The sequence below is a fragment of the Pezoporus occidentalis genome, unplaced genomic scaffold, assembly GCF_034315485.1.
Source record: "Pezoporus occidentalis ecotype Australia unplaced genomic scaffold, CSIRO_AGI_Poc_V1 ctg272, whole genome shotgun sequence".
In the NCBI taxonomy this organism is placed as follows: Eukaryota; Metazoa; Chordata; class Aves; order Psittaciformes; family Psittacidae; genus Pezoporus; species Pezoporus occidentalis.
In genome coordinates, this window is record NW_026914632.1 from 761,841 (window position 1) to 787,709 (window position 25,869).

The 25,869-nt window shown below is 39.6% G+C and overlaps 1 protein-coding gene across 2 annotated transcripts in view; it reads right to left on the bottom strand.

Moving 5' to 3' along the window:
- Positions 1-365: 365 nt before the first annotated feature.
- Positions 366-25,869, bottom strand: part of LOC134166822 (amine oxidase [flavin-containing] B-like) — a 53,492-nt gene continuing 27,988 nt past the window's right edge. The window contains exons 4-16 of one of the 2 annotated variants that reach the window (XM_062624838.1): positions 22,122-22,226; positions 21,285-21,376; positions 18,373-18,514; positions 16,936-17,085; positions 16,270-16,429; positions 14,307-14,403; positions 13,459-13,512; positions 9,251-9,308; positions 8,096-8,193; positions 6,892-7,003; positions 5,071-5,133; positions 4,496-4,656; positions 366-1,779 (exon numbers count right to left, since the gene is read on the bottom strand). In XM_062624838.1, the coding sequence (XP_062480822.1) occupies positions 4,501-4,656; positions 5,071-5,133; positions 6,892-7,003; positions 8,096-8,193; positions 9,251-9,308; positions 13,459-13,512; positions 14,307-14,403; positions 16,270-16,429; positions 16,936-17,085; positions 18,373-18,514; positions 21,285-21,376; positions 22,122-22,226 (1,287 nt within the window). In that variant the 3' untranslated portion in view covers positions 366-1,779; positions 4,496-4,500. Of the gene's footprint in view, positions 1,819-4,495; positions 4,657-5,070; positions 5,134-6,891; positions 7,004-8,095; positions 8,194-9,250; positions 9,309-13,458; positions 13,513-14,306; positions 14,404-16,269; positions 16,430-16,935; positions 17,086-18,372; positions 18,515-21,284; positions 21,377-22,121; positions 22,227-25,869 lie in introns of both variants that reach the window. The other variant, XM_062624839.1, reaches the window with a different exon arrangement.

The following is a 25,869-nucleotide window of genomic DNA, read 5'->3' on the forward strand; positions in this document are numbered from 1 at the left end:
CTGCCCATATGCGTTCTGGTAAACAAGGTGCTGTGAGAGGGGTATTTATGCTGGGGACACTTCAAATCCATCTACAGCAATAAAACCCAGTTTTAAGTGTAAGACAGTCGGTCATCTACACATTAGGAAGAATTATTATTGGGGGGTTGCTGGGTTTTGGTTTTTTTTACTATTTTTATTGGGGGGGGAGGGGTATTTGGTTTGTTTAATTCTTCTCTCCTTCTTTAAAGTGCTGTCCTAAATGAGAAAAGCTGAAGGTACCACACTGGCTTCAGCATGAAACTCAGAATGTTGGGTTACTAAGTAATAACCATCACAACCTAGTCAAAAGAGACTTGCACAAAAGAAAACCCTCAAACAGTAAGTGTGACATGACAATATTTATTGATTCTAATTAAGGTTAAAAAAAGTTCACAGCTGTCGGATAAAAATATCTGCAGTCTATTGAAAAGGGAGCTTAAGAAGGAAACCAAGGGAGACAGTCACCACAGAGGCACTTGAGAATATGCTACAGTTATAAAAGGCACAAAATTCATCACACACACAGCATATATATTCCTGCACGGTGAAGTCACTCTCTTTTTTCCAAAACACAGAGGCAGGCATCACTGAACACTAACCTGTACATGACCACAGGAGACATGCTATAAGTGGCAGCCTATGACAACGCCTAAACATCTTGATTGCAGAGATACTTGGAAAGCAAGACTGCTTTGGCCATCACATTTTTATCTCTATTGAACAACAGATTGTAAGATCAAGGTGACCGTAAGGTCGTGGAGATGGGAGACGCAATGTTAGTTCATTTAAATGCAGGTCAGGTTTATTTGTGAGCATTTGCAATCTGCAATTTAAGTGGCTTTGCTTCTTGCCTGAGAGCAGGGGCAGATCTGTTGTCATTTCACCCTGGCTTCCTTTTGCACCCAAGTACTTTTGAAGGACATGCAATTTCTTCTTTCTCAAAAATATTTTTATGTCTCAAATAAAAAAAACCCAAAACTTAAAATTTCTGCACTTTTGTAAAGTTTACCTCAGTGAAAAAACAGTCCCACAAAAGCGACTCCAGGCCTTGGTTTTCAGTGATGGACAATGCTCAGGCATATACCTAATTGTGATTAATACATCTTTTACAAACATCTACTGTTGTACTGACAGTAGATGTGCTATTTGGAGTCAAAATCAGCATTGAGAAAAAAAATCACAGTAGTTAAAGGAAAGACAAGGGGCTGCCTCAGATCTCTCACCTCCTTGTTATTGTAGTTTATACAGTTAGCTTTCAAGCACTTTGGTTAACACAGATTTTCATGCCATTACCCAACATTCCTTGCAATATACAGTTGCTATCGGAACTCTTAAGAGCCTTACAAAATATGCATGATAACACAAATCGGTTCATAAGAGACAATACGATTATTTCCATGGTTGTTCTATAATACATTTTATGAAGCTGGTAAACTGCTGGAACTTTCATGACAGCAGATTTCTCATCAAACATGTTAAGAAATTAATAATATACCATGACCCATTAAACCAGACTTCATTCCTCTCTTTGAAGGGAATTTTAAAAATGTAAGCCAGTGCTAACACTTCCCTCCACCCATGGGGAAGCATCTTGATTCTCTACACGCATTTGTCAATGTTCTCATCACGCTGGCATCCACATACACAAAGTGCCACATATTCCTTTTATGTGGAAGATGTCAAGAAAACAGCAGCAAATTCTTCTTTTTAATCCCATGGTGGCGATAAGCTCCTCAGCATCATCACAGCAAGACACAGCTGTAAATACAAAGAGAGTATTCCTAAGGCTTTGGCAGTCTGGAATGAAGGAGGACAGAGACTTTTGAGTGCTAATACAGGTGCTGCAATTCAGAACTCCCAGCTCCATCTGATTTGGCCAGAAACCTCAGGGAATCCAAATTTAATTTGAGATTTTAAGCTGCACATACTTTTAGTTGCAGCAGAATAACAGAAGAAATGTTTTGTGTTCTGGTTTTTGGTTTTTGTTTTGTTTTCTATTTTTGTTTCACTTTGAAACTAAGATTAAGAAAGGTTTATATCCATTTTATTTCTCATTAAAAGCTTTGGTTGTGATTAAGTTCAGTTCTAACTATAATTAACTTCTTTTTTTCCTTGGCTTTTCTGCCCTTATGACACACAACATTGTCTTGTTAGACTGGGAAAAACCTCTGCCAGATTCAGGAGCAAAGAAAAGAATTACATATATCAGACATGAATAAAACCAGTTTATCCTCATTACATTAATGGATTTGCTCCCCTTTAGAGACTATTTCTAGGGCAGAAGCACGACTTGAATTCCGAACAGTTTTGGCAGAGAAATCATCTGCAAATGCAGCAGTTCTTTATATGTTAAGTATGTATTCACTGTCTAGCACTTACAAATATTGGCCCAACACTTTAAAACTATCTTCCCAAATTTAGGTTCCTATGTTTATTTTTTGCCAGAGAATTATCTGAGTTACAAAAGCTCTGAACTTACCCATTCAGCTTTCAGTTCCTAATTCATTTAATAAATAAATCACAGAGAGAAAGCCATATAGAAGTGCTTTGTGGTAGGCAAATGTCCCAGCCAATTACTGCTCTATGTGACAATGAGAAAGGCCATATGTACACTGCTGCACTGTTCTTCTGTCTTAAAGATCTTTATGTCTGAAAAGTTCCCCTATGCATTTTAAAAGGCTGTTATGAGGATATTCATTTGTGATAAAATCCAAGCTGCTGCTACAAGAAGATTTTTAAATGGCACATCAAGTTAAAAAGAAGGAAACATAGGGGCCAGAAACCGATGTGCTGCTAAGAAATATTACAGCTTTCTAAGTGGTTCAGTGATTTCCATGGGACTATTTGGAGAATGAAGTACCATTCTGCACAAGCAAAGACCTGATGGTAGCCCAGAAAGTCTGCCTGAGACTGGTGATACAGTTCCTCTACCTTCTGCTCACACTAATTGCTCCATGGTTTTCTACTACAATGTAATATTTTACATATAAATCAGCGCTGATTGAAGGGAGAAGTGCAGCAAACAGGCTCAGAGAAATTCCAGACATCTCAGACTTCATGTGCACCCAATCCTGTTGTCAGATGTACTTGTGCATTTGCATGTGACTATCCTTTCCATGGTTCTCTGATCTCTCTATCATTTATATCTTTCATTAGTTGCCAGAAGTGCAGAGTCAGCACAACACAGCACAGCAGGCAGAAGTGGAAGTGCTAATCCCACCAATATGGTTGTTAGGAGAGACTGAAGCTCTGAATCAGCTAAGCAGTGTCCAGCATGAAGCAAGTGTTGGGTAGCAGTGAAGTTGAGGTTTTTGTTGGATTGTTTTAATGCTCACACTAGATTTTCAAGGCCATTGTGTCCTACCAGGCAAGAGACAGGCTCAAGGTGTTCAAAGTGTAAATTTCAGTAGACAAAAGAAAGGAAGGTGGTAAGAAAACAAATATGTAAAAGAGGCTTTTAATGGAGATCTTTACAACTTCTTGGGGTAGGCAGAGGTTAAATTGTTCTCTTGTTATCTTGCAGCAACTTAGGGAGCTAAAAAGAGGACCCTGGTAGCAAAGAGATATCAGACAGGGCAAAAAAGATTTGACAGGTTGTATCTGTACATTGGCACTCTCAGGTCCAACATACTGCTCTCATTGGCACTCTCAGGTCCGTCATACTGCTGAACATATCAGCTGTTGTGTGAAGCCTGCCAATTTGCTAGGCAGAAGAGATTCAATCCTGCACAGGGTGGATGAACTCTGATGTTCCAAGCACTATGAACAAAGCTGTGGAGCCTAAAACTCAACCACATTGCTAAAGGCAGTAAAAGTGTTGTTGAAGTCAACATGTCACCGGATACGCCAACAACCTATAGCCACACTTGAATAGTTTGGATGGATAAATTTAGCCTCACCTGTCTGTTAGGTGCTGCCTGGGCTCTGGACATCGGGGTGAAAAATAAAAACATTAAAAAGATCCTTACAAAAGATCTATGCAATTTGCATGAACCAGTTAATTATTCTTTAAGCTCTGAATTTCTTTTCTCAGTCTACCACATAGGAAGGCAGAAATCCTTTGTTTACAACTAGAGATGGAAGGGCCTGTGAAGACTTGGAGTTCAGGGTCTGATTCAGGTATAAGTGTAAAAACAACTGTAAGTCTCACCAGAACAGGCTTTAGAGAAGATTTTTGTCACTTCTGTTCTGAGATGTGGATAAAAACCTCAAGGTGATAGCACTTGACAAGATATCCTACAAATTCAACAAGCAAAAAGGAGCTGCTAGAAGTAGGCCTGAATTCAAGGGGCTCTTTTTCAATCCCTTTCCTTTATCCCTTTGCTTTATCCCTTCCCTCCAGCCTCTTCCCTCTACTGCCTTCTTTTCCCCCGTCCTGATCTGATTTTGGAGACAGGGAAGTACATGCCAAAAAAAAAACCACCCTCTGAAAAAAAACCCAAAACTGCTCAAGTGTGAGGCTTTGCATTGGCACCTTTTTCAGTTTCGAACTAGAAGTCCCTTTTTACAGGCAAATAACCCAGCTGCAGTCACAAAGGCAAAGAAAGTGGAAAATCCAATCAGCTTTAGCAGTCCTGGCACAGATGGCAAGTTCCTCTCCCAGAAGGTTGTAGTGATGGGCAAAGCTGGAACATCCTGTGGGAAGAGCATCCATTATAAACATAGCAGTATGTCCACTGTGAGAGGCAAGGTGTAGAGATTCTTGTGGCAGAAACAGAACTGGATTGAAGTAGTTCATGTTTATCAAGAAGTATGCTGTATCAAAATTTTCTGCTCAGTTAAAGGGAAGAAGAGGAGACACATGGAAAGGTTTCATAGCCTGGTTAAAAGTGTAGTCCTTTCCAATCTCATGTTACAGAGTTGTCTAATGGGCACCCTTGTCTTAGTTTCTAGTATGCTCCTCTTTAGGGAAGGGCAGTTTTGATGAGTAAATAAAAGTTTATGGTGGCTTTGATACAGTGAAATTAAATAAAAATGGCCATCAAAATTTTATCTCATCAGCAAAAACTGCATGAAAAAATAATCCATTTAATCTACAGAAAGACTTACAATTGATTCAGGTTCTGGCTTCCAAATTTCACTCTCTGGGATTTTCCGCATAGAAAACAGTATCTGCAAATAAATAACATTCCCTAGTAAGTACCATTCATATTCTGAAAGGGAAAAAGAGCTGGCTTCAATTTTTATTTTAAAATGGCAAGATGAAGAGAACAATTGAGCACAAACATCACTGTGTACTCAAATTTTAGAAGACTCAACCTTTGTACAACTCATTTGTGGGGAGGCCTGATATTTAATAAGACATTCCTCCTAGTGGAAAATAGAAACAGTAACCAAAAAATCTCACTATGTTAGTCTATGCAAGATATTGGAACTTGACTAGTCCCACAGAGAGCTAGTGACTAAGAGTTAAGTATATACTCACGGCAAAGTGAGACATAGAACATAGAATCATAGAATGGCTTGGATTGAAAGGGACTTTAAAGATCATCCAGTTCTAACCTCCCTGCCATGGTCAGGGACACCTTCCATTACACCAGGCTGCACAAAGCCCCATCCAACCTGACCATGCATAAACCAGCTACAGCATGGGCAAGCTATATAAACAGGATTAGCTTGTTTTACAAATTTCACCATGATGTATGAAGAGGAACAGAAGCCTATGAGTGACAACAGACTACCACTTTCATTCAGAGAAGAGCAAGACTAAAAAGAGAACTTTCACAATTGAAAATTGAACATTCAAAGTATCAAAGATACCAGAGAGCAGTAGGATAGCAAGGATTATCTGAAGACAGCAAAATTAACTTCTTCTGCAGTAAAATAAAATGGAGATTTATGAAATACTGTTTTTCCTACTCCAGGCACTTGTAGATTTACGATTTGCCATCTTTGATGATATGTTTTTATTCTAGACAAGATTCATGGACCCCCTCAACTTTTCAATACAAGAGAGTGAGAAACACCCTTGCACCAGATTTTAAACATATTTTCCTTTCACAAGTAACTGAGGAAAGGAAAATATTTTTAGCAACCAAGTTCACTTGCCAACTTCCCTTCTGAGTCCTATGGAGGTTCTGCTGTAATGTCTGCACATTAGAGAGGTCAAGAAGCACTACCTCTGGAGGTTTCAGGGACAGGTTAGGTACCTTCACATGTGGGACAATTGATCCCTGTCTTTTGGGGCAGGGGTATGGGCTAGACATACTCTCCAGGTCCCTTTCAGGCTAATTTCTGTTCCACTATTGTAGCTTTTTAGCCACAAGATTCCCTTCACTTCATAAAACAAAGATGAAATTTCTTTTGCTGAACCATAAACTGTAATATTCCTGAGAATACTTGAGAAATTGACATTTTCTCAGAAGCAAAATATTTAAGTCCTTGTTTGATGACTTTATGCAAGGCTGTCTCAATGGTATGTCACTGTCAATGGTATTGTTGGAAACAATTGAGGAAGGGACTATCATGGTGTGCAGAGCTGCAGAACTGAGCTGCTTCTAATGAGGCTAAGAGCCATGATGTCTCAATACAGTGACTAACAAAGTGCCCATTTTGGGGAAAAAAAAAAAGAAAAAAAAATGACTCAGTGAGAATTTGGGACTGTTCTGTTAAAGAAAGATTTAATCTCTGGAAGCAGAAAAGTGTTTGATGAAACAACCAAAGCCCTTCTTAAGCATTCCAAATCACCAATTTGCACTCAGGAAAACCTTCATCCTTTTTGAAGTCTGTCCCCTTCACAAGGATTTGCATCAAAATTTCAGAACACCTGAGTCTGTCAATATTCATCTCCCATTTCACCTCCAACCAGAAGATCTTTCATTTTCCATTAGATATTTGACAGTTCCCCCTGGTTTATGCTTGCTTTTGTACCTCTCTGGCTGCTCTTTCTCCAGCCTGCACAGCCCCTTCCATGTATCCACTCCACTCTGTGGCGGTCTCTGTGCCAGCAAAATAGATCCTACCAACTGGCTGCCGAATAATCCTGGAAGGGGACAAGCAGTAAGCCATATCAGCCATTATCAGGAAAGATAACTGAAATCCATGGGTTAATATTAGAATAAAAGTGTTTTAAGTAACAGCAAGCACTTAGAGTAACTTTGGGTGAGTTGAGCTGGAGGAGGAGTCTGTGTTGCATTTCATTTCTTACAATAAACACAGCAGTGTTTGTATTTCCTAAACATTTACACTGCTCATATGTGTAAAGGACAACTAGTTTGAGACTTATTCTAGCTCTTCATTTTAGCCAGCATCATAAATACTAATGCTAGGCATTAGTGGCACAGTGTAGCACTCTGAAATACATCCCCACAATATCTAAAAGCAATAAGGAAATAATATTTAAATAAGTAATCAATTAAACAAGGTGTTTGTTACTGTTTTTTTTTTCTCTATTTTTACAAGAATTTGCAATTACTTTAAATACTAAGGCCTCCATATGTTCTTCATTACAACTGCTTTATTACTTTCAGTTCTTTTTAAATTGTGCAAACTTATACCTCAAAAGTAGGGCTATGTCATCACATTAAAAGCTATGTATCTGAACCCTATAACCAGTCTGACCAGTAAGCCTTTTTTTTTTTTTTTTGGTAAATCTTATTTTCATGTAAAAACTTATGTCAGAGAGGACTGTATACAATGGCACACAGATTACTATAATAAGCCTTGACTACTAACAGGAAAGGAACAGTCTAAAGAAATCACTCGTTACTGTGAATGTTGGCAAGAATTAACTGTCAGTATTTATAAAATACAACTAAAGGTATGCGAAAAATAGTAATACTAATCTCAAATATCCAAAACTAGTTTTGTAAGCAGATTGTGAAAGCTTTCTAGCTCTCTTCCTACTCATTTGTATTCACTGAGTAACAGAAGTGAATAAAACCCCTAATGATACTGTACTCATCCATCATAAAGCCCTACTGACACAAGTGACTATAGTATCTATTTAAAATATTCCCCAGTGATCTTAAAGGTATAAAGTGAACAGTGACAGAGGATTTATGACCCTTTCTGAGGATATTTATTAAGTTGGTGTTATCTTACTACTCCAAAGCCCACTATAAATAGACACTACCTTCCATACTGTGTCATTATGCCTGGTGGGAAGTAGGCTGTGTAGCAGCCCCCAGAATACTGCTCTTCACACCAGTTCTTCTCTTCATAGTGCACTGGCTGTAAAACAGAGATTAAGTCACTCAAGGAAAGGACAAAGTCCTGAGGAAGCTAATAAAAGAACTGAGGAGACAGCAGAGAAAAATAGCTTATGATTTGTTGCATGTCAATGTCTGACAAGAGGAGAAGCGCATTTAACAAATCTTTTAATGCAACAGATTCGACACAAAAAAGCCTTAATTTTAGACACTGCTAGCTATTTTTTTAAAAAAGCTAGCCAATTTGGCTACTGTAGAACATAATTCTCTTAATCTGTCAGTGTGAATGTATGCTTTGAGCACAAATTTATGCTTTGAGACATGTAAAGCAAAATTAAGCTCTTGCATACAAAGGTATAATACTTGTAATATGTACACTGGATATAAATATATACTGTTAAAAATGACATGAATGGCATTTGTATGGTTGTACATACAATATATTTGTGTTTTAAATAATGTAAGCTTGAGATTGGTGTCTACAACATTTAATTTGTGTAAACCTGCTCTTAAAGGAAAAATGACATTGGTCACATAAACCAAGTGTTCACACGAATCCTATCAGTTGTTTATATTTACCGTTACACAGAAGAGAAGACAAGGGGGAAAAAAAACCAAAAACCAAACAAAACCCAAAACAAGCAAAACCAACCATCCAAATGAAAAAAAAAAAAGCCAACACAAAAAACAAACACCACATGCAGGAATGGATCTTAGCAACTAGTAAGAGAGAAGAAACATTATGCTCAACATAGACTGAGGGAAAGGCAAGCCTGCCACATCTGAAAACAGTTGAGATGTATGGTGGTAAGCACTGAATGACACTGATGAAGCTGGACAAGAATGTACCTGCCTTTTAACTGTTTCATAAGCTCATTGTTATCCTCCTCATCAAACACAACCCAAGGCTTGCCATAACCTTCTCCCCATTCCTCTATATGGTGTAACAAGTACTCCCATAGCAGGCATCTTTTCCAAAACACTACACAGGACTGCTCAAGGACACTGCTGTATTCAGTTTTATTCTGCCCTCCCCTACCTCAAGGACTCTGACACCGTGGTTTAGATTTTGTACTTACATGTAGAGCTTCCTCTGATCCCAGAACCTTTGCATAGAGCTCACAAAGCCTCGTCTTCCTGCAAAAGAAAAGCAGCAGAAGACTTCTGTGTGAGGAAAGACAAAACCAACCACTTCTAATACATTCTAGTTGCAAGAGGACAAATATTAATATCTGCTTGAACTTTTTGGTATCTATCTTAATTGGTAAGCCTTTGGATCACTAGAAATAACACACTCAAACTTCTCTGCTGCTTACTAGCTATAATGCAAGCTGTTCCCTTAAATCCAATCATTATCCAAAGGTCCTCCAGGCTGTAAGGAGAAGGAAGTAGTAAGGCATTACACTTTTCTGTCTTGGCACATAGTCTAACGTATGGTCTGCTCCTACAAAGATGCAGGTATTGACAGACTGAGGCTTTCAGGGTATCAGTACTTTATTTCTGTATGTAGAAAATTTCCTGCTGTTTTTGTTTATGAGTCTATAAACCCACAAATATACTTCATTCTGTAGCAAATCCCAAGTGCAATTAAGTTTTTCCTACAAGATTTTTGGGTCTTACTCTTTTACTGCACTGCACCAAATACCAAACATGAGAAGACCAAGATGAAATGAAAGTTAACAATTATGAGAATCAAACATGCAAACACAATGCTGTAAAGAAGTTTACTTCTGGAAGCAAATCCTGTGCTCCACAGATAGCCATGCTGTGCAGAGAAATAGAGCAGTCTCACCTCTGTAACTGTATGAGCTACATTTGCAGCTGTATCAGTATATGAGGAAGCCATATCTATACAGCAGTACGAAACAACCCAGCACTACAGGAGGCCAGTTACACCCATGAGCAGCTGAACTCAAAAGAGTGCTATAGAAAAGGGATAAGGGTCAAAAAAAAAAACCAAACAACCAAACCAGGAAGACCTGAAGGTCTTCCTGTGCAGGTAGGGGCTTGAGCAAGAAGACAAAGGCTGCTACAATTCAGGAAAAGCCATGGCCCTGGGATGATTTTACTGCTAGCATATGTCAAGCCCAGCAGAGGCAGAGTGGAAGGAAGCAGCTCCTTCCTTCTGCCCAGAGGCAGAGGACAAGGGTCAGCGTGCTCCAGAAGCAGAAATGCATGGTGACATAGTGACTGGCCAGGCAGGCTCCGAGAGTTGCAGAATCTATATATATGAACATATATTTGATCTATATATATGAACATATATATTAACATCCCTCTTCAGCCAGGGGTGACATGAATCCAGCAACAGCCATCATAAAAGGGAACATTTCCTCCATCTTTCGATGTTGACCACCGCACCCTGCAAACTACCAGCACTGATCACGCAGTGTCTGAACAGAATAAAGCAGCTTTAACAGCACGAGTTAGCAAAGCCTCTGCTGAGGTCTGCCTACCACCTCTCCAATATGCCCACCAGCTCCTGCTTTCAGGCAGGTCAGTAACACCACAGGGCTCCGCAGGAAAGCGGGTTATCACCTTGGGACCATATACTTCTCCTCCCAGCACCACAACAGGGGTGAGATGGATCCCTCTAGATCTGCCTGTGCTCTGCCCTTTTTCCACATGTGACTCGCAGACCTTCCAGGGAGCCTGGAAATGGCGTACCAGAGGCTGGTAGGGATTCTCATGTACAGCCAACTGCAGGACTCTAAGAAGGTGCAAATGCACCACTGTTTGATGAGCACGTTGCTCACATAAAGATAGCAGGGCAAAAGAAAATGTTAAGCTTCAGGTCAAGGGCATCTTCAGACTTTTAAAAAATTTCAACCTTGAAAAAGTATTCATCAATAAGGTATTATTTAACAGAAAAAAAATAATTAAAAGATAAGGAAAAAAAAGAAAAAGGAAAAAAGAAAAACAATACAGAAAAGCAGTATCTAAAGGATTGAATCGTACCAACAATAATCTATCACTGAGGACATTCCCCCTAACAAGAAAAATCCTTGTAGACGAGCTGGTGTCTCAGCAACATCTGCGCTATTTGTCCTAGAACAGTTTAAATAAATACTTATTTATGCATTTATGATTAATGCTAGCATGGAACATATGGAATACACAGAAGTTAAATCCTTATTTCTTGGCTCCACGCTCAGCTGTGAAATTGCCACCAGCACTAAGTAAGAAGAATGTTATGCCTGGAGCTACCTAGGTAGGTCCTGTTGAGAGTTACACTGTGCCTGGTGTGGAAGAAATGCACATGCGGACAGACACTCTGTTCTTCAACCTGGTCTCTTATTCCATGGCAGTGTGTGATGCCACCACCTTCGTTGCACAGGTAGGGCACAATCTAACCACTGAAAATACTCATTGGCACCTGGCCTGGGAAGACCAGATGGAAGGCAACAGTGAGTTTTACTCCTTTCAGTCTGGTTTAGGCTCTAAAACATCTTTCATTCCCTCCCAGAACAGCCATTCTCAGTCATGATTTAGGATAGTTGCCGTGGACTCTACACCCTATTCTTCATATCCAAGGATTTCCAAAAAGCTTACCCTGTCTTCAATGTGATAAAAGGAGAGCCCAACTTGTGTTGATAGGTGAGCACAGCATCTCAGCAAGATGCGTCCTCTATAGCATGCCACAAGAAGCCTGTCCTCAGAAGAGATCCCTCCTTTGTGAACACCATAGTCCCAGTATAAACAATACAAGCTGGCTACACCCTGCATGAATGCTGGCAGAAGGTCCAGGTTCAGGTTATGCCTTCTCCTGGACCCTGATTTACCGCTGAAGGAGACTTGTGCTCATGTGCAGAAAAGGAGCTGCAGTGCAGCCCACAAGGTTCCTGACTTGATTGGCTGTGGCCAAGACTGCAGGAATCAGAGAGGTACCCCTGCACCAAGGTACCATCTATCAGGTACCAACCCAAGCATATTTTATAACCATTCTTTACCAAAGCAAAGTCTTTCCTAGTCTGAAGTTTATTCCCCAAAGACAAAGAGTTTAAACTCTTTTTGTTTAAAACTTGGCTGTAGGCAGCAGCAGAGTCAGATAATTGTGCTAATACTTTTAATGTCTAGAGAAAAGCAACCTTTCCTTCATGACGCCTCACAAACAATCAGGACAGCACTTCATTTCACAGAAAGAGAAGTCATTCTCAAATACTGCAAATACTCGGTTACATCTAGTGCACTGACACACACATTAAGACACCATTTGATGTTTATGATGGGCACACTGAATTTCAGATTACTACACTATTTTTGTCATTGGTCACCTGCTGGGGGTCTGTCTCAAAACCCGAGTGCTGAGGAAAAGGCTACCTTGTCCATTCCTGCCAAAATTAAAAGTGCTCTGTGGTACCAGGCTTTCATTTGAAAAGACTGGGACATTAACAGCCCCATTTAGACTCATTATCCACAGGCTGCCAGACTACCTGCAAAGCTAATCTGAGATGACTACATCTTCTCTAGTTAGACTAGTTATTACTGTAATAATGTTTACTTGGACATGGTATTCCTTGTGGTTTTAGAAACGAATTTATTTTCTCCATGTCCAAATAAGGCTCTCCTCGTATCCACACTCTCTATTTGTAGCTTTAATTTCATCAGATACTGTGAATCAGTGTGATGGAAAAATCTCATTACTTTGTAAATTCCATTTCAGTAATAAACCAAAAAGCACTAGTGTATGCAGAGATTTGTTTCAAGAAGACAGTAAAAAAGACCTTCATCTGTGTCTGAAGGGCATTTTTTTCCCCAAACTACAGGTGGAGAGATGGAGATGGCTTTTTGACCCCTACACAATGCTGAGATCTCATTCATGGCAGCTATAGCAGCCTCAAGGTTGCGCTACATTACCGATGCTGAAAGGACCCTCAAGGGTGATCAGAAAAGAAAACAAGCACAGTGGCCAAACATGTCCCTTCTGATAAGCTTTCAAGAACTCAGTACACTTGCAGAAAGCCAGAGAGGTAGCACTGGGGTAGAAAGGGGCTGGCCCTGGACACTTTCCCATGAGGACAGCAGAGTATCTACACTGCTTTCAAATTCAGCAGCTTTGAATCATTCTTTTGCTAGAGTTACATAAAGAGAGAACCCCTGCTGAAAAGTGAGAACCAGAACTTAATCCAAAACCAGCTAAGGTACCTTCTTGCTTAGTGATATGTGTGCCTACTGTCAGAAGGTTACAGACAACTTCCTTCAAATTGGGGTATTTTATTCCTGCTCTGGTCATTTATAACAACATTTTGACACATAGTCAACACAGATCTCCAGCATTTGTACTTACCTTTCTTCTTTTGTGAGACCTGTCAGCCTTCTACACTTCCGAGCAAGAATGAAGCTATAGGAAGACCACAAAAAATTTACTTCCATTATGTTACATTCCCTGAATTATTTAAAATGCTGATACCTTATGATGGGATGCTGTGATTCACAGTATTAGCTTTTGGGACTCTGGGCAGAGAGGGGAAATGGGTATTTTGGATAATGTTATATTTCTGCCTGCTGCTTGTAGGACTCAGTGTGTGGAAAGAACCACCTGAGATTCAGGTTAGAATATCTGTATGAGCCGTTTCCCAATAACCTTAATTTTACACAGCAGTGGGGGCAGGCATATGACAACAACAGGTGAAGCCTCTGGCTGTTATAAAACATAAACCAAAACAAAATATAATTCCAGAAAACAAACTTTAATTTAAAGAACTGGAAAATTTGGGGAAGGCAAAATATTTGGAGAAAACTTTACATTTCTGCAATCACTCTTTTTTTTTTTCTCCTCATTCCTTTCCTCTTCTCCCATTTTTTACTTTGCCACATGAAAAGGCAAAAGATGACAGTGAGAATAAGCAGATTTTCTTTTTCAATTAGCAATTAAATAAGAGAGAACTTTATTTGAAAGGAAAAAACATCATAGAACATATTTACCACCCTTGAGAAACTAAACCCTTCAACTATTTTGAAGTATTTCCCTTCAAAAGCAGCAGTTTCCCATTTCAATTGCTGCCTCTAAGACAAAACAAAAAAAAAAAAACAAAACCAACAACCAGCCAAACAACAACAAACAAACAAAACATAACAAATCAAAAAACCCCACCAAATAAACAGAAAAATCTAGACATTTTCTTTATCATTTACCCTATTATGGCAGGAAAGCTGCCATCAGGCTTAGTATCATCAAGTGTTAAGCCAATTGCAGCATCCTCATCTTCAATGATCATGGTACCACAATAGCCTGTTAAGCACAAGGTGAAAAAAAAGTTAGGATCCATGTATCCAGACACAGGAAGGAGCTTTCAAGAAATTGTGAAATACTCAAGACTGGACTAGAAAAAGCCCTAAACAACCTGCTCTAATTCACTGTGCTTTGAGTAAGGCATGAGACCAGATGACATTCAGAGGTTCCTCCTAATCTCTATCATTTTCTGGTTGTAATACAGGGAGATATGAAGATAAAAGAAAGGAGAACAGAGACAATTTTTAAAAAAAGTACCATGACTCCCATTAAGTGACAGAGATTAGCACACATCCCAGATCTAAACCTTGTCTTCTAGAGCCGTTCTAGTGCTTGAATGAGACAGGTGGTTTTTCCTCTCTAGAAGAGAAAGTTTAGATCTGAGATGTTCTGACAACTAACAAATCCTTTTCAATCATCTTTAAAACAGAAAGTCAATAAAGGAATCTCGTATTGTTGAATTCATGATAAAAAATAAAGCTGGATGTTCACACTCAGAATTGTGGTCAATGGCTCGATGTCCAAGTGGAGATCAGTGGCGAGTGACGCTCCTCAGGGCTCAGTACTGGGACTAGTGCTGTTTCATGTCTTTGTCAGCCACGTGGACAGTGGGACTGAGTACACCTCAGCAAGTTTGCCAACGACACGAAACTGTGAGGTATGGTCGACACTCTGGAGGGAAGGAATGCCATCCAAAGGGACCTTGACAGGCTCGAGAGGTGGACTAGTGCAAACCTTCATGAGGCCAAGTGCAAAGTCTTGCACCTGGGTCAGGGCAATCCCAAGTACAGGCCAGGTGGAGAACGGATTGTGAGCAGCCCTGAGGAGAAGAACTTGGCAGTGTTAGCTGATGAGAAGCTCTACATGAGTCAGCAGTGTGCGCTTGAAGTGTAAGCCAGCCACTGGGCTGCATTACGAGTAGCATGGCCAAGCAGGTCATAGGAAGTGATTCTCCCCCTCTACTATGCTCTTGTGAGACCCTAACTGGAGTACTTCATTCAGTTCATTCAGGCCTCTAACACAACAGGGACATGGACATGCTCAAGCAAGTCCAGAGGAGGGCCATGAAGACGATCAGATGGCTGGAGCACCTCTGCTATGAAGACAGGCTGAGAGAGGCTTGTTTAGCCTGGAGAAGAGAAGATTCTGGGAGACCATAGAGCAGCCTTCCAGTACCTAAAGTGAGCCTACAAGAAATCTGGAGAGGGACTTTTTATAAGAGCAGGTAGTAATAGGACAAGGGGGAATGGCTTTAAACTGCAAAAAGGTAGGTTTAGGTTAGATATTAGGAAGAATTTCTTTACAGTGAGGGTGGTGAGACACTGGCACAGGTTGCCCAGGGAAGTTGTAGCTGCCCCATCCCTGGAAACATTCAAGGCCAGACTGGACAGGGCTTTGAGCCACCTGATCTAGTGGGAGGTGTCCCTGCTCATGGCAGGTGTGAAGACACCTTCAATTAATCTTGCTCAGTGCATACAGAAGGCAGAACTTTTGTAGGCTCACAACTGATGGGATAAGACCTCTTTCCATCACACATCACTTGTACCTTTAGTTACTGTACAAGCGGGAGAGGCTCACAGCCAGGTGCCACTGAAGAAAAAGGAGGACAACAAAGAACAATGAAGGCAATAAGCAACAGGTATGAGTTATGCCTCCATGCCTACTTCCTTCTTTTTATTTTCCCATCCCTCTATTTTCCCAAACAATCTCTCAAGTTTCTCAAACAGGGGAAGGCAAAAATGGCACAGAAGTGTATGAAGTCTCCTTCTAAGTTCCAGCATCCTCTAAACACAAAATCTACTCCATTACCATGTACTCTCTTCCCTCTCTGTGTCACTACTACTCCCTTCAATTAAAATGTAATACCCTTCTTCCTCCAGAAAGTTTCCTTATAGTACACAATACACTTGATGACTGAGCCCATAGGGATTCGGTTGATGAGCTGGTTTCTCATTGGGGGCAAAGGTGGGTTGAAATGAATCTTCAAACCAAGAGCTGGGGGAATGGCAGTGATCACATACTTGCCCTGGAAAAGAAATTATATATAAGCCAAATATTTTCTCCACTACTTCATTGTAAGTATATTGCTCTAACAAGACTGGCAGACATCTGGGGAGGCTGCAGGGTTTATCTTCTGAAGCAATGTTAGCATCTAGCATAAGAATTGCAAAACTGAACCCTCACAAAAACCTGCTTGTTAAAATAGCAAGCATTATATAGGCATCCATCTGTTTGGATGACGGGCACTGCTCTTTCCCCAGCACTTTAAAAAAAAGCACTGTGTTGTAAGAGTCCATTGGTCTCCCTTCCATCTGGACTCCTCTGGTACAACTTGGAAGCAACACTTGCAATGTCTTTCACAGAAGACATTGTGTTGATAAGCAAGCACAGACAGTTTATTACTAAGCTACGTTTTTGTGTTCACTTTACAATTATCCTTTATTTTGGAAGGTAACTGAACACAAAGAAGGGATGCTAGCAAAGGATGAGTTTGAATATACACTTTTGCTTAAATGTTACAGATTTCATTACCTCATATAATTCATGATCTAAGGTTTCCACTACAACACTTTCACCCGATTGGTCAATACGGATGACTGGCTTCCTCAGCCTCACCCGGCCTCCCAGGCGCTCCATTATTTTCTCACTGATCTGGCTACTGCCTCCAACAAACTTCCTCTCCTGAAACACAGAAAGTAACTTGGCAAAGTGGACTCAGCAGAGCAGTGCTTGTGAAGAGTATCAATACAAACATTTTGCTTGGTGTTCAAGACAAACCCCATTCTGTTATTATCAAAACATTTCTGGGAAATCTGGCAGAATTTCATCTGGAAAAATTATCAACCTCAGTGGATATCTTAGTGAGCTACTCAAATCCTTCCCATATTTGACCACCAGCCAAAACTAGTAGCGACCTCATGAGAAAACCCCTTACCATGTGGTCTCCAAATGGATTTCACAGACCTGTGTGAATCAGCAAGACTACTGAAAAGTGCTTAAACTTTTAAACCTTTCTCTGATTTCAGTCTTATCCCTGTAAAGGTCTGTGTATCAGAAGCAGGAATCCCAATCGTCATAATAAATAACAAGGTATAAGAAGTGATGTAGCTCACATCAAAATGTCTCCTGCAGTATATAATCTAACCCAATTTAAACTCAAATCACCTTTAACTTAAAACAAATAATATTTTATTTGATGCATTTACAGTTAAATTATCTATAATTCTTGCATATTTATGCATATTTATGTATTTTATCATGTTTTAATGTATTTGTATTGTATTTATTAATGATTAAACACTTTGCATTTCAAAAAATATAATTTGTGATACAATTAGCAAAATCTGCATTTCTAAGAAGACCATTAATAGCATCTATACTTTCTTGGAATGCAGAACCAGCACTAATACACCGGATTTCAAAAAATTTCAGAGCAATATCATATTTAAGAAGGGGTGTTCGTTTCTCCTCAGACTAATGTTAAAATCTTAACAGTTTGAATCCTTTGAAGCTTGCATCTTTAGGAACCCAGCTCTGGGCTACATTTTCAATATTAATTTGGAGTGCTCTCCACGTTCATGCAGCTAGCACTGCCATCTCCATTAAGTGCTTCTGAAGTGGTAAGGCTTGCTTCAGCCTCGTGACAGAAATAAGAATAAGTAAACCTTCCATTTTTCAACATGGATAATCAAAGTGTGTGTTGTAACCAGAGCCCAAAAGGAAGCCAGTGTCAGGAACAGATATAAACCAACTGATCCTTGGACCAATGACATTAGCACAGGAACAGCCTTCAACACTAGTTTTGCGAGATCCAGATTAACGTGCTAATTAATAGAACTAGTTATCAGTGTGCTACTGGCTCACAACCATGGATTTCTCAGTTGGCCCTCTGAATTAAAATATTCAAGCAGAAGAATGAAGTTAAAACAGGGCCTGTCATGAGTCGCAGAAAGTGATGGGTAACAGTACCTGGCCTCCATTGGTCGTTGAGAATATCCTTGTTGTCCCCCCACACTGTTTCACATACCACAAAAACCAGAGGGCAGAGACCTCATGGGGCTCAGAAGTAACATCCACGTTCACAAACAGAGTTGCAAAACTCTTAGCAGCACTGCAGCAAAGATAATAAAGTATGTTAATTTAAAAACCCAAGAAGGGTGACAAGACTGCTCTCGAGTACAGGAGAGACTGTCTTTGGCAACCTCTTCTTCCACTGTGAGCAAAGGACTCCTTAATTTCAGTCAAAGTAGGAAAATATCTATTCGTTTTATGCAACATTTTTCAAGTAACCCTGCAAGAAAAAAAAAAACATTAATCAAACACTGCTGTAATACAGCCAAATTTGGGCTCCAGGAGATACAAAAGCCCATGAACTCTTATGTCAGCTTATGCTACTAATGCAAAGTTAGATTCTCATTTTAGATTCAGGACTAAGGGAAGCAAGCCCTCCTGCCTTCACTGGACTGTAAAACTACCATGTCTTCCTACTGTTCCTGGGTTACATACAGAATCTGCAGCTCTGTTTGCACCTGCTCCATTCCTGTCCCTCAAACACACAGCATGGAGGTTATCCAACACTTGTCATAAAAAAGTTAGGGATATTGTCTAAGCTAATTATCTAAACACTCTGGATTAGTCAGCATCCCCCTACTGCCCGCTCCTCTGCTGTGCTCAGGGAGGGTGATGCAGCTGGAACACAACAAGGAAAGAAATGTGAATAGAAAGCCATAGTGAAGAAACAGTATATACACATTCATGTAAAAGTCTTGGCAACAAAAAGGGAAGGGATACTTTTGGTTCCTCAACTTAGTATTTTAAACAGTGGTCTGGTAGCCAGTGGTAATGAACATTGAAGGGGAAATCTGGCCTGTGTCTCAAAAGAAGTCCTCTAGTTGGTGCTTTCATAACAGCTTTTCTGAAAATTACTGTATAAACCTGCACAAGGTTTTTGGGGGTGCACAAAGACAGGAGTTAATTAAGGCTTAGGGAAACATTCATCCTGCTAGAAGTAAATACTTCCTCTGCCTCACTCTCAGGAGGAGTTTAAAAGGACATGGAGAGGACCAGGAAGTGCTCGGCTTAACTGCATTGTGATTGACAGGTACTGAGATTCTGTAGTTATTTCATATGTAATGGGTTAGGCAATCAGTAACATCCCAAGCCAGTACAGGACCCAATTTCAGTTGCTCCTCTCTCTTTTCAGTCTTTGAACTTGAACAAAAAAGGGAAAAAGTGAAAAGCATAGGTCAAACATACTAATTCAAACAGCTGTAGGTCTACATAGAAGAAAGGCACATTCTGTTCTTTCTAAAATTCAAAGTCCCACTGAAGCAAAAGGCTGATCCATTTTCTGAAATATGGGTGCATTCTGGTTTCATTCTTGACATTAGTATTTATTAAAATTTCATAAGCAAAAGCTGTTAGGTGGTAGTTAAATTCTCTTAGTTTCTGCCACCTTCTCCCTCTGCTTTTCAGCATTGCAGTTCCCCACTTTCCCCTGGTATTCTACCTAGAAATGGCAGTATGATTTCAACCAAAAGCACTCAGGTATTTCTAGCATGCAACTGTAGCTAAGAGCAAATCTGTATGGTCTGTTAGATGACAGAGAGTAAATAGCAGAATATTCCTTTTCTGGATCATTACTTTCCAGGGTGGGAAGTTTCTATGGCATGTTACCTAAATTTTGAACACAGTGGGCAAATCAAGCTGAGATGCACATATGAAATCTGAAAAGCATCTTGAAATTGAGGGAGGCTGACAGTTATGCCAATATTCAGGTAAAATGTCAAGTCTTATTCCATCAGAGTTTGAAAAACATGACTGTAGTCACATGAGCTATTGGATATTGAATGACTACCACTGCTCAGCAGTTTGCTAACTTTTATAGTTCCTTACCAAATCAGAGGGTCAGATGGCCAGCAGAACTGCCAGCAGACATTTCTACTTGGTTTTACTGAACATGAACATACAAACAAGAAAAGCTTTCTATACCCTTTCATGCAATTGTCACACAAAGCAAAACAACCAGAAGTTTGAAAGTTTTTGGATAAGAGCCTTCTGTCCATTAACAATAATCTTGTTGCTTTCTAGAGGCTGGCTGAAGCCATGAAAAAATGCCTTCATTGACACATGACAGTGTCAGCTTGAGTGGGTGCTAGCAGCCTTCTGCACCAAACTCATGAAGGCTTGGGGCATCCTCGTCTTGGGTGCTTAGCAATACTGAAGAGGTGGCTACAAGAATCAACCTGCCCCACAGCAAGGCAGAATCAATGGATCTTATTTTTTCTTGGGTGCAAAGAAAACCAATCAAACTGTTGTTGAGTGGCAACTAAAGAAAATTGCTTTGATGTATACATAAAAACAGGAAGCATTTTCAGTTTCTGTGGGTAATATATAGTGCAGCAGTTAAATAGAATGATGGGTATTAGAGTAATTTAGTGCTATTTCAAGACAAGTGTTATTTTTTATAGTACTTTGATAAGATCAGGTGGTCCAGCACAAAATAAAAGTGTGTTGCTCCATCAAAAGTTTGATTCAAAACCTACTGTAGCCAGGGCATTTTTTCTTTTAAAGGTTAAACACGCAGTAAGGAGAGGGAAAGTGCACATAACAGATGAAGGTACTACCCATCTCTTCAGAAGTAACCCGCCCCAAATACATTTTCCTTTTGTCTTTATTTTAGTCTAAAAAGTTACGGAAAAATAACAGAATTTACTGTGTGTGCTGACAGGCAGTGTGGTCCGTTATTACAAGATTTTCTCACCTGATTTCTTTAGAATAGCTGTATTCTAGTGGTAGTTATATCTGTTTGCAAAGCAGTGATGTTTATTTGGAGCTGTAAGGTATATAAATATAAGCTATTATATTTCATAGTTTCTTACCTTGTCCAGCAAATTTTATTTATGAAATCTTGCATAGTCATTTTGTCCCATTCTTCTGCATGTGGAGCCTTCCATGGGGCTTCACTGGGAATCTAAGGAGACATAAAAGAGTGCTCATCAGCAGATGAATGAGTGGCATCAGAAAGACAACAAACACAAAAAAACCCTCATCTTTACGTGGTAATTTATCTTGTAAATTCCTGTTGGTAACACAGCAAACAACAGAGGATGCTTTTAGGTTTTCTGTTGTTTGTTTGCTTAAGACATATATTTTTTTTATTATTTTTTTTTTAAGATTGAAGAATAGAGAATACTTTTAAGAGCTATGACCTTTGTCTAGAAAGGTGAAGTACAGTGCTGGGGAATATCTCGTATCTCTCTCATACACCAGGTAAGAGTAATCTCTTCCCAAGTCCTGTAGCTCAATCGGTGGAAAACATACACTACTGATAACAAATTAAAATGCAGAAGTTGAACTTAAAGGTGGGGAGGGGCATACATTTGAGTTGTACAAGCTTCTTTAAATACCACTTAAGCAATCATCAGGCAAAGTGCTAAAAATCACATGCATAAACCCTAATGTTCATATATTCAGAAATATGAAGGTAAGACCACATCAGCATGACCTTCAAGAAGAGCTTGCCAAGATGCCACTTATACAAATGCACTGAACATCAGTGGGTGCCAAAATACATGGTGTGATGCTGCTCTTGCCAGCACCAGGTTTGTTCAAGCTAGAGCAGCTTTGCCTATCTGCATTACAGTTCCATCTTTAGTCTGCCCTTCCTGGAGGCAAAGCTGAGCTGAGACAGTCAGCTGCAATTCTTCATACTATACCTCCTTTCCCATTTCATCCATGGTCCTCCACAAGTTGTTGTAGTCCAGGTAGGCCAATGGATTCCACATAGGAGGGAATGGACCTTTAAAGGGGTAAGACTTACCCTACAAGATGAAAACCAAACAAAAACATCATAAAACCTAAGTACAAGCATAATCATGGCTTCTGTGTGCATGAAGCTGCACCAAATGGTTAAGTGTCCACTGGAAAAAAAAAAAGCACAAATTTAATCAATACATGTAACAGGTTCTGCCAGATTGTACAAGAGGAACTGAAACACAGGGTGCTCCTTCTGAATATCAGGAATTGCTTTTCAGCTGTGACGGTGACCAAGCACTGGCACAGGCTGCCCAGGATGCTGTGGAGTCTTCATCCTCAAAGATATTCTAAAGCAGCCTGAACATGGTCCTGAGCCACCTGCTAGCTCTAGGTGGTTCTGCTTGAGCAGGGTGGGGAGACAAGGTGACCTCCAGAGGTCCTGTCCTATCTCAAACATTTGGCTATCCTGTTATTTTGCATGTGCAACTTAAGTGTGAGAGAAAATGGAATTGTCATAGTTAATTGAATTATCATAGAATTCAGTCACTTGTGTGCAGAACTGATACTGCTTTGTATCTTTAAAACTTTATAGTGGGCATTTTTAGGAAATAAATCTAACACCCTTCAGTGGAATCACTAAATCAGACAAAAAAAAAAAAAAGCCAAAAAACCCAAATAAAGAGATGAAACAACAAAGCTCAACTGAGATGAAAAATTGGCTGTTTGCTAACGAAAAACAGAAATGTTACTTTTTTCTTTTTTGTTCTAACTGTTCCTGAAAAACTGCTGTTAATTGTATTTAGTGTTTTGCTTCATTTTTTCCCCTTTCAAAATCAGACAAAAGCAGCTATGACAAGTTTTGTTATACACTAAAAAATAGCTCAGAGACCTTCTGGAAAAAAATAGTTTTGGTTAACATAAAAATCTCCAGCCCTACAGAAAATTCAGCATTTACTATTAAAAAGTCATTTTTCCAATCCAACACCCCTGGCCATAAATTCCTGACAGCGATAACGTGGCCGACACAAATGTCCCATATCTCCACTATCAGACATTCAGAAAGTCTAGCTTAACCAAGAGTGGAAGACAACAGGTAATTTGTAGAGATATTTTATTTACATGGAATTTTCTTGGCTGACTATATGGATGGCAGCATAACAGCTTTAAAAATTCAGAAAGAAATGCTCATTAGCATTACCTGGTTACTCATTTTCTCACAATCCATTCTTGACTCCATAAAGTAGATAAATAATAAAGGCCATATTGTTTGCTACAGCTGATTTTCAAAACTTATGTATTTAAGCAGGGACTGCATCAGCATGAGCATCAATTGGTAGAAGCACTAACTTTTAATAAATATTTGATGCAGTCCCACACCAACTCATCACTAAAAAAAATATTTACACTGGCTTCAAAAGAAATACTGCATCAAGATTTAATATTTAGAACCAGGTAACAACAGCACAGTGTCCTGTTGAGGAGAACTATCCAAACACCACTTACACAAAGAAGCAACAGGCTACCTTTGATTTAGCCTCTTTATTAATAATGTGAAAGAATGGTCATTATTCAAATCTGCAGATGTTCGCAAGCACCAGAAGAGACAGCAAAAGGGGAACAAAAGCACCTTGAAAGACTTAAAACTTGGTCCACAAATAACAAAATGAGATACAACCTTGAAAAATGCTGGCTAATAACTTTGAGGACTTCTAATTCGAATTATATGAAAATACTGCAATCAAGAAAACATCCCTGTAGATGGATACAAACTCAATGAGTTTGTTTCATTGGAAGCATTTGGTTCCAACATGGACATCTGGGTATTATGCGCAGTCTCTTAAACTGAAATTCATTTGAACTGGGGCACACCTTCATACTCTGCTGCCAAAGGGCTATAACAGAAGAGCAAAACCTCCCAGACTCATTACTTTCCCGCCCCAGGTAGTAACATCTGAACCATATTGGTAATTACATTTTAGCTTTTTGGGGGCACATTAAAATTCCATAACTAACTATTATGGCAGAAAGAAGTAAGTTTTACCATGTTTTCTTCTTAACACTGGAGACAGCCTTCACTAGTTTAAACACTGCATAGGTATTCCAAAGACAGAGCATATCAGCTTGCTTTTAAGTACCTGGTATTTCCTAGATTTAGGTTTATGAAACACGCATACTGCTGTGCTCAAGAAAACCGGGGCAGCATCAGAATGGGTTATTCCAATTACTGATTTTGTTCCGAGCTTCCTGCTTCTGCCAGAGGCAATCCTAACTGAGTTATCCCTTCTGAGTTAACTCACATCCCACACATTCCCCATGGTGCTTCCTCATGAGTGCACTGCTAAGAGACACACAAAACATATCTTTGTTTTATTATTCTCCTATTTCACTGTGTTTGAACTGCTGAAAGGGAAATCTTGGGTATGTCTCTTGCGCAGAAATCTGGGGTGACAAGCCTCTTAAAGCACAAGAAAAAACTTCAACCTGGAAAAATGGAAAAAAAATCAACGTTAAGGAGTCTCCTATGAAAGTTACTTTGAAAAGCTCCTATGACATTACCTAAGGCCTGATCCTTATTTCCTACACAAACAAAACTCCAACAGCTGTCAATCAGAATTTTGAGAAGAAACGGCAAGACTAGGCTCTACAAAGAAACAAAAATAGCAGCACCAAAGACTACACATAGCTCTTAGTTTCCAACAAACTGAAAGATTTCAGCTCTACTTCTGATGAATTTGCACCTTTGCAAACACAACAACCTTTGTGATATTTAGGCAAATTTGCCTATTCCTATCACTGAAGAACACGCTGAAGAATAGCATTCTCCTTGCTTCCTGGTGCTGTACCATCTCTAAACAAAAACAAGATGCAGATGAAAAATATGCCCTGAAATCCACTAAACATTTCCTTTTCAAATACTTAAATCAGAGCAGTATAAAACCAGCTATTATAACCCCACCTTCTGATCATTTGGCATATTTCAAGACCAGTACTATACTGCTCAGAAGGATTTTTTTATTTTTTTATTTTTTTCTAGGGCTTAGTGGGATTTAATATAGGCATATATTTTTATTAGAAACGGTTTCATGATGCCACTTGCAATGCCTCTAAAAGCAGAACACCAGTGTCAGCAGTTGGAGGTCTACCTGCTGTTTTATGGGTCACTTGATGCATACAAAGGCTGCTGCTGCAGTATGGGCTAAAGCATAATGAAGAAGCTGAAACTATAAGGAGGAAACTCATGTACCACAGCTGTCTCAGGAATAAACAAACAGGGAAATGAGAAATCCAGTGCTTGTCACAAATATTGCAATTCCCAATAGATTTTTCTCATCCATCTGCTTCACATCAAGTGACACTGGACCCATGCAATATAAGTGGTATAGAAATAAACTATCTGCATATGAGCTCTGTCTCAGGTCAAATAGCTGACATAAGCAGGTTTTTACAGGGAGAAAAAAGCCCCACAGCACAGCAACTTAATATTAGTAGCCCCTTGAATATCAATCCCAGCACTTCAGAGAGCACAGGGACTGGATGCCACATGCCTCCTCCTGTGAGGGTGACAGTAAGTGAATGGCTAGCTCTGCCAGGAAACATCATCAGTATCTCAATGCACAGTGGGATCTCAGGATAAAGGCTGCTTTTACAGGTACAAGACAACTTCATGGTGCCCTAAACATTATGTAGCCAGGTAGCCTCTGAGTGGGA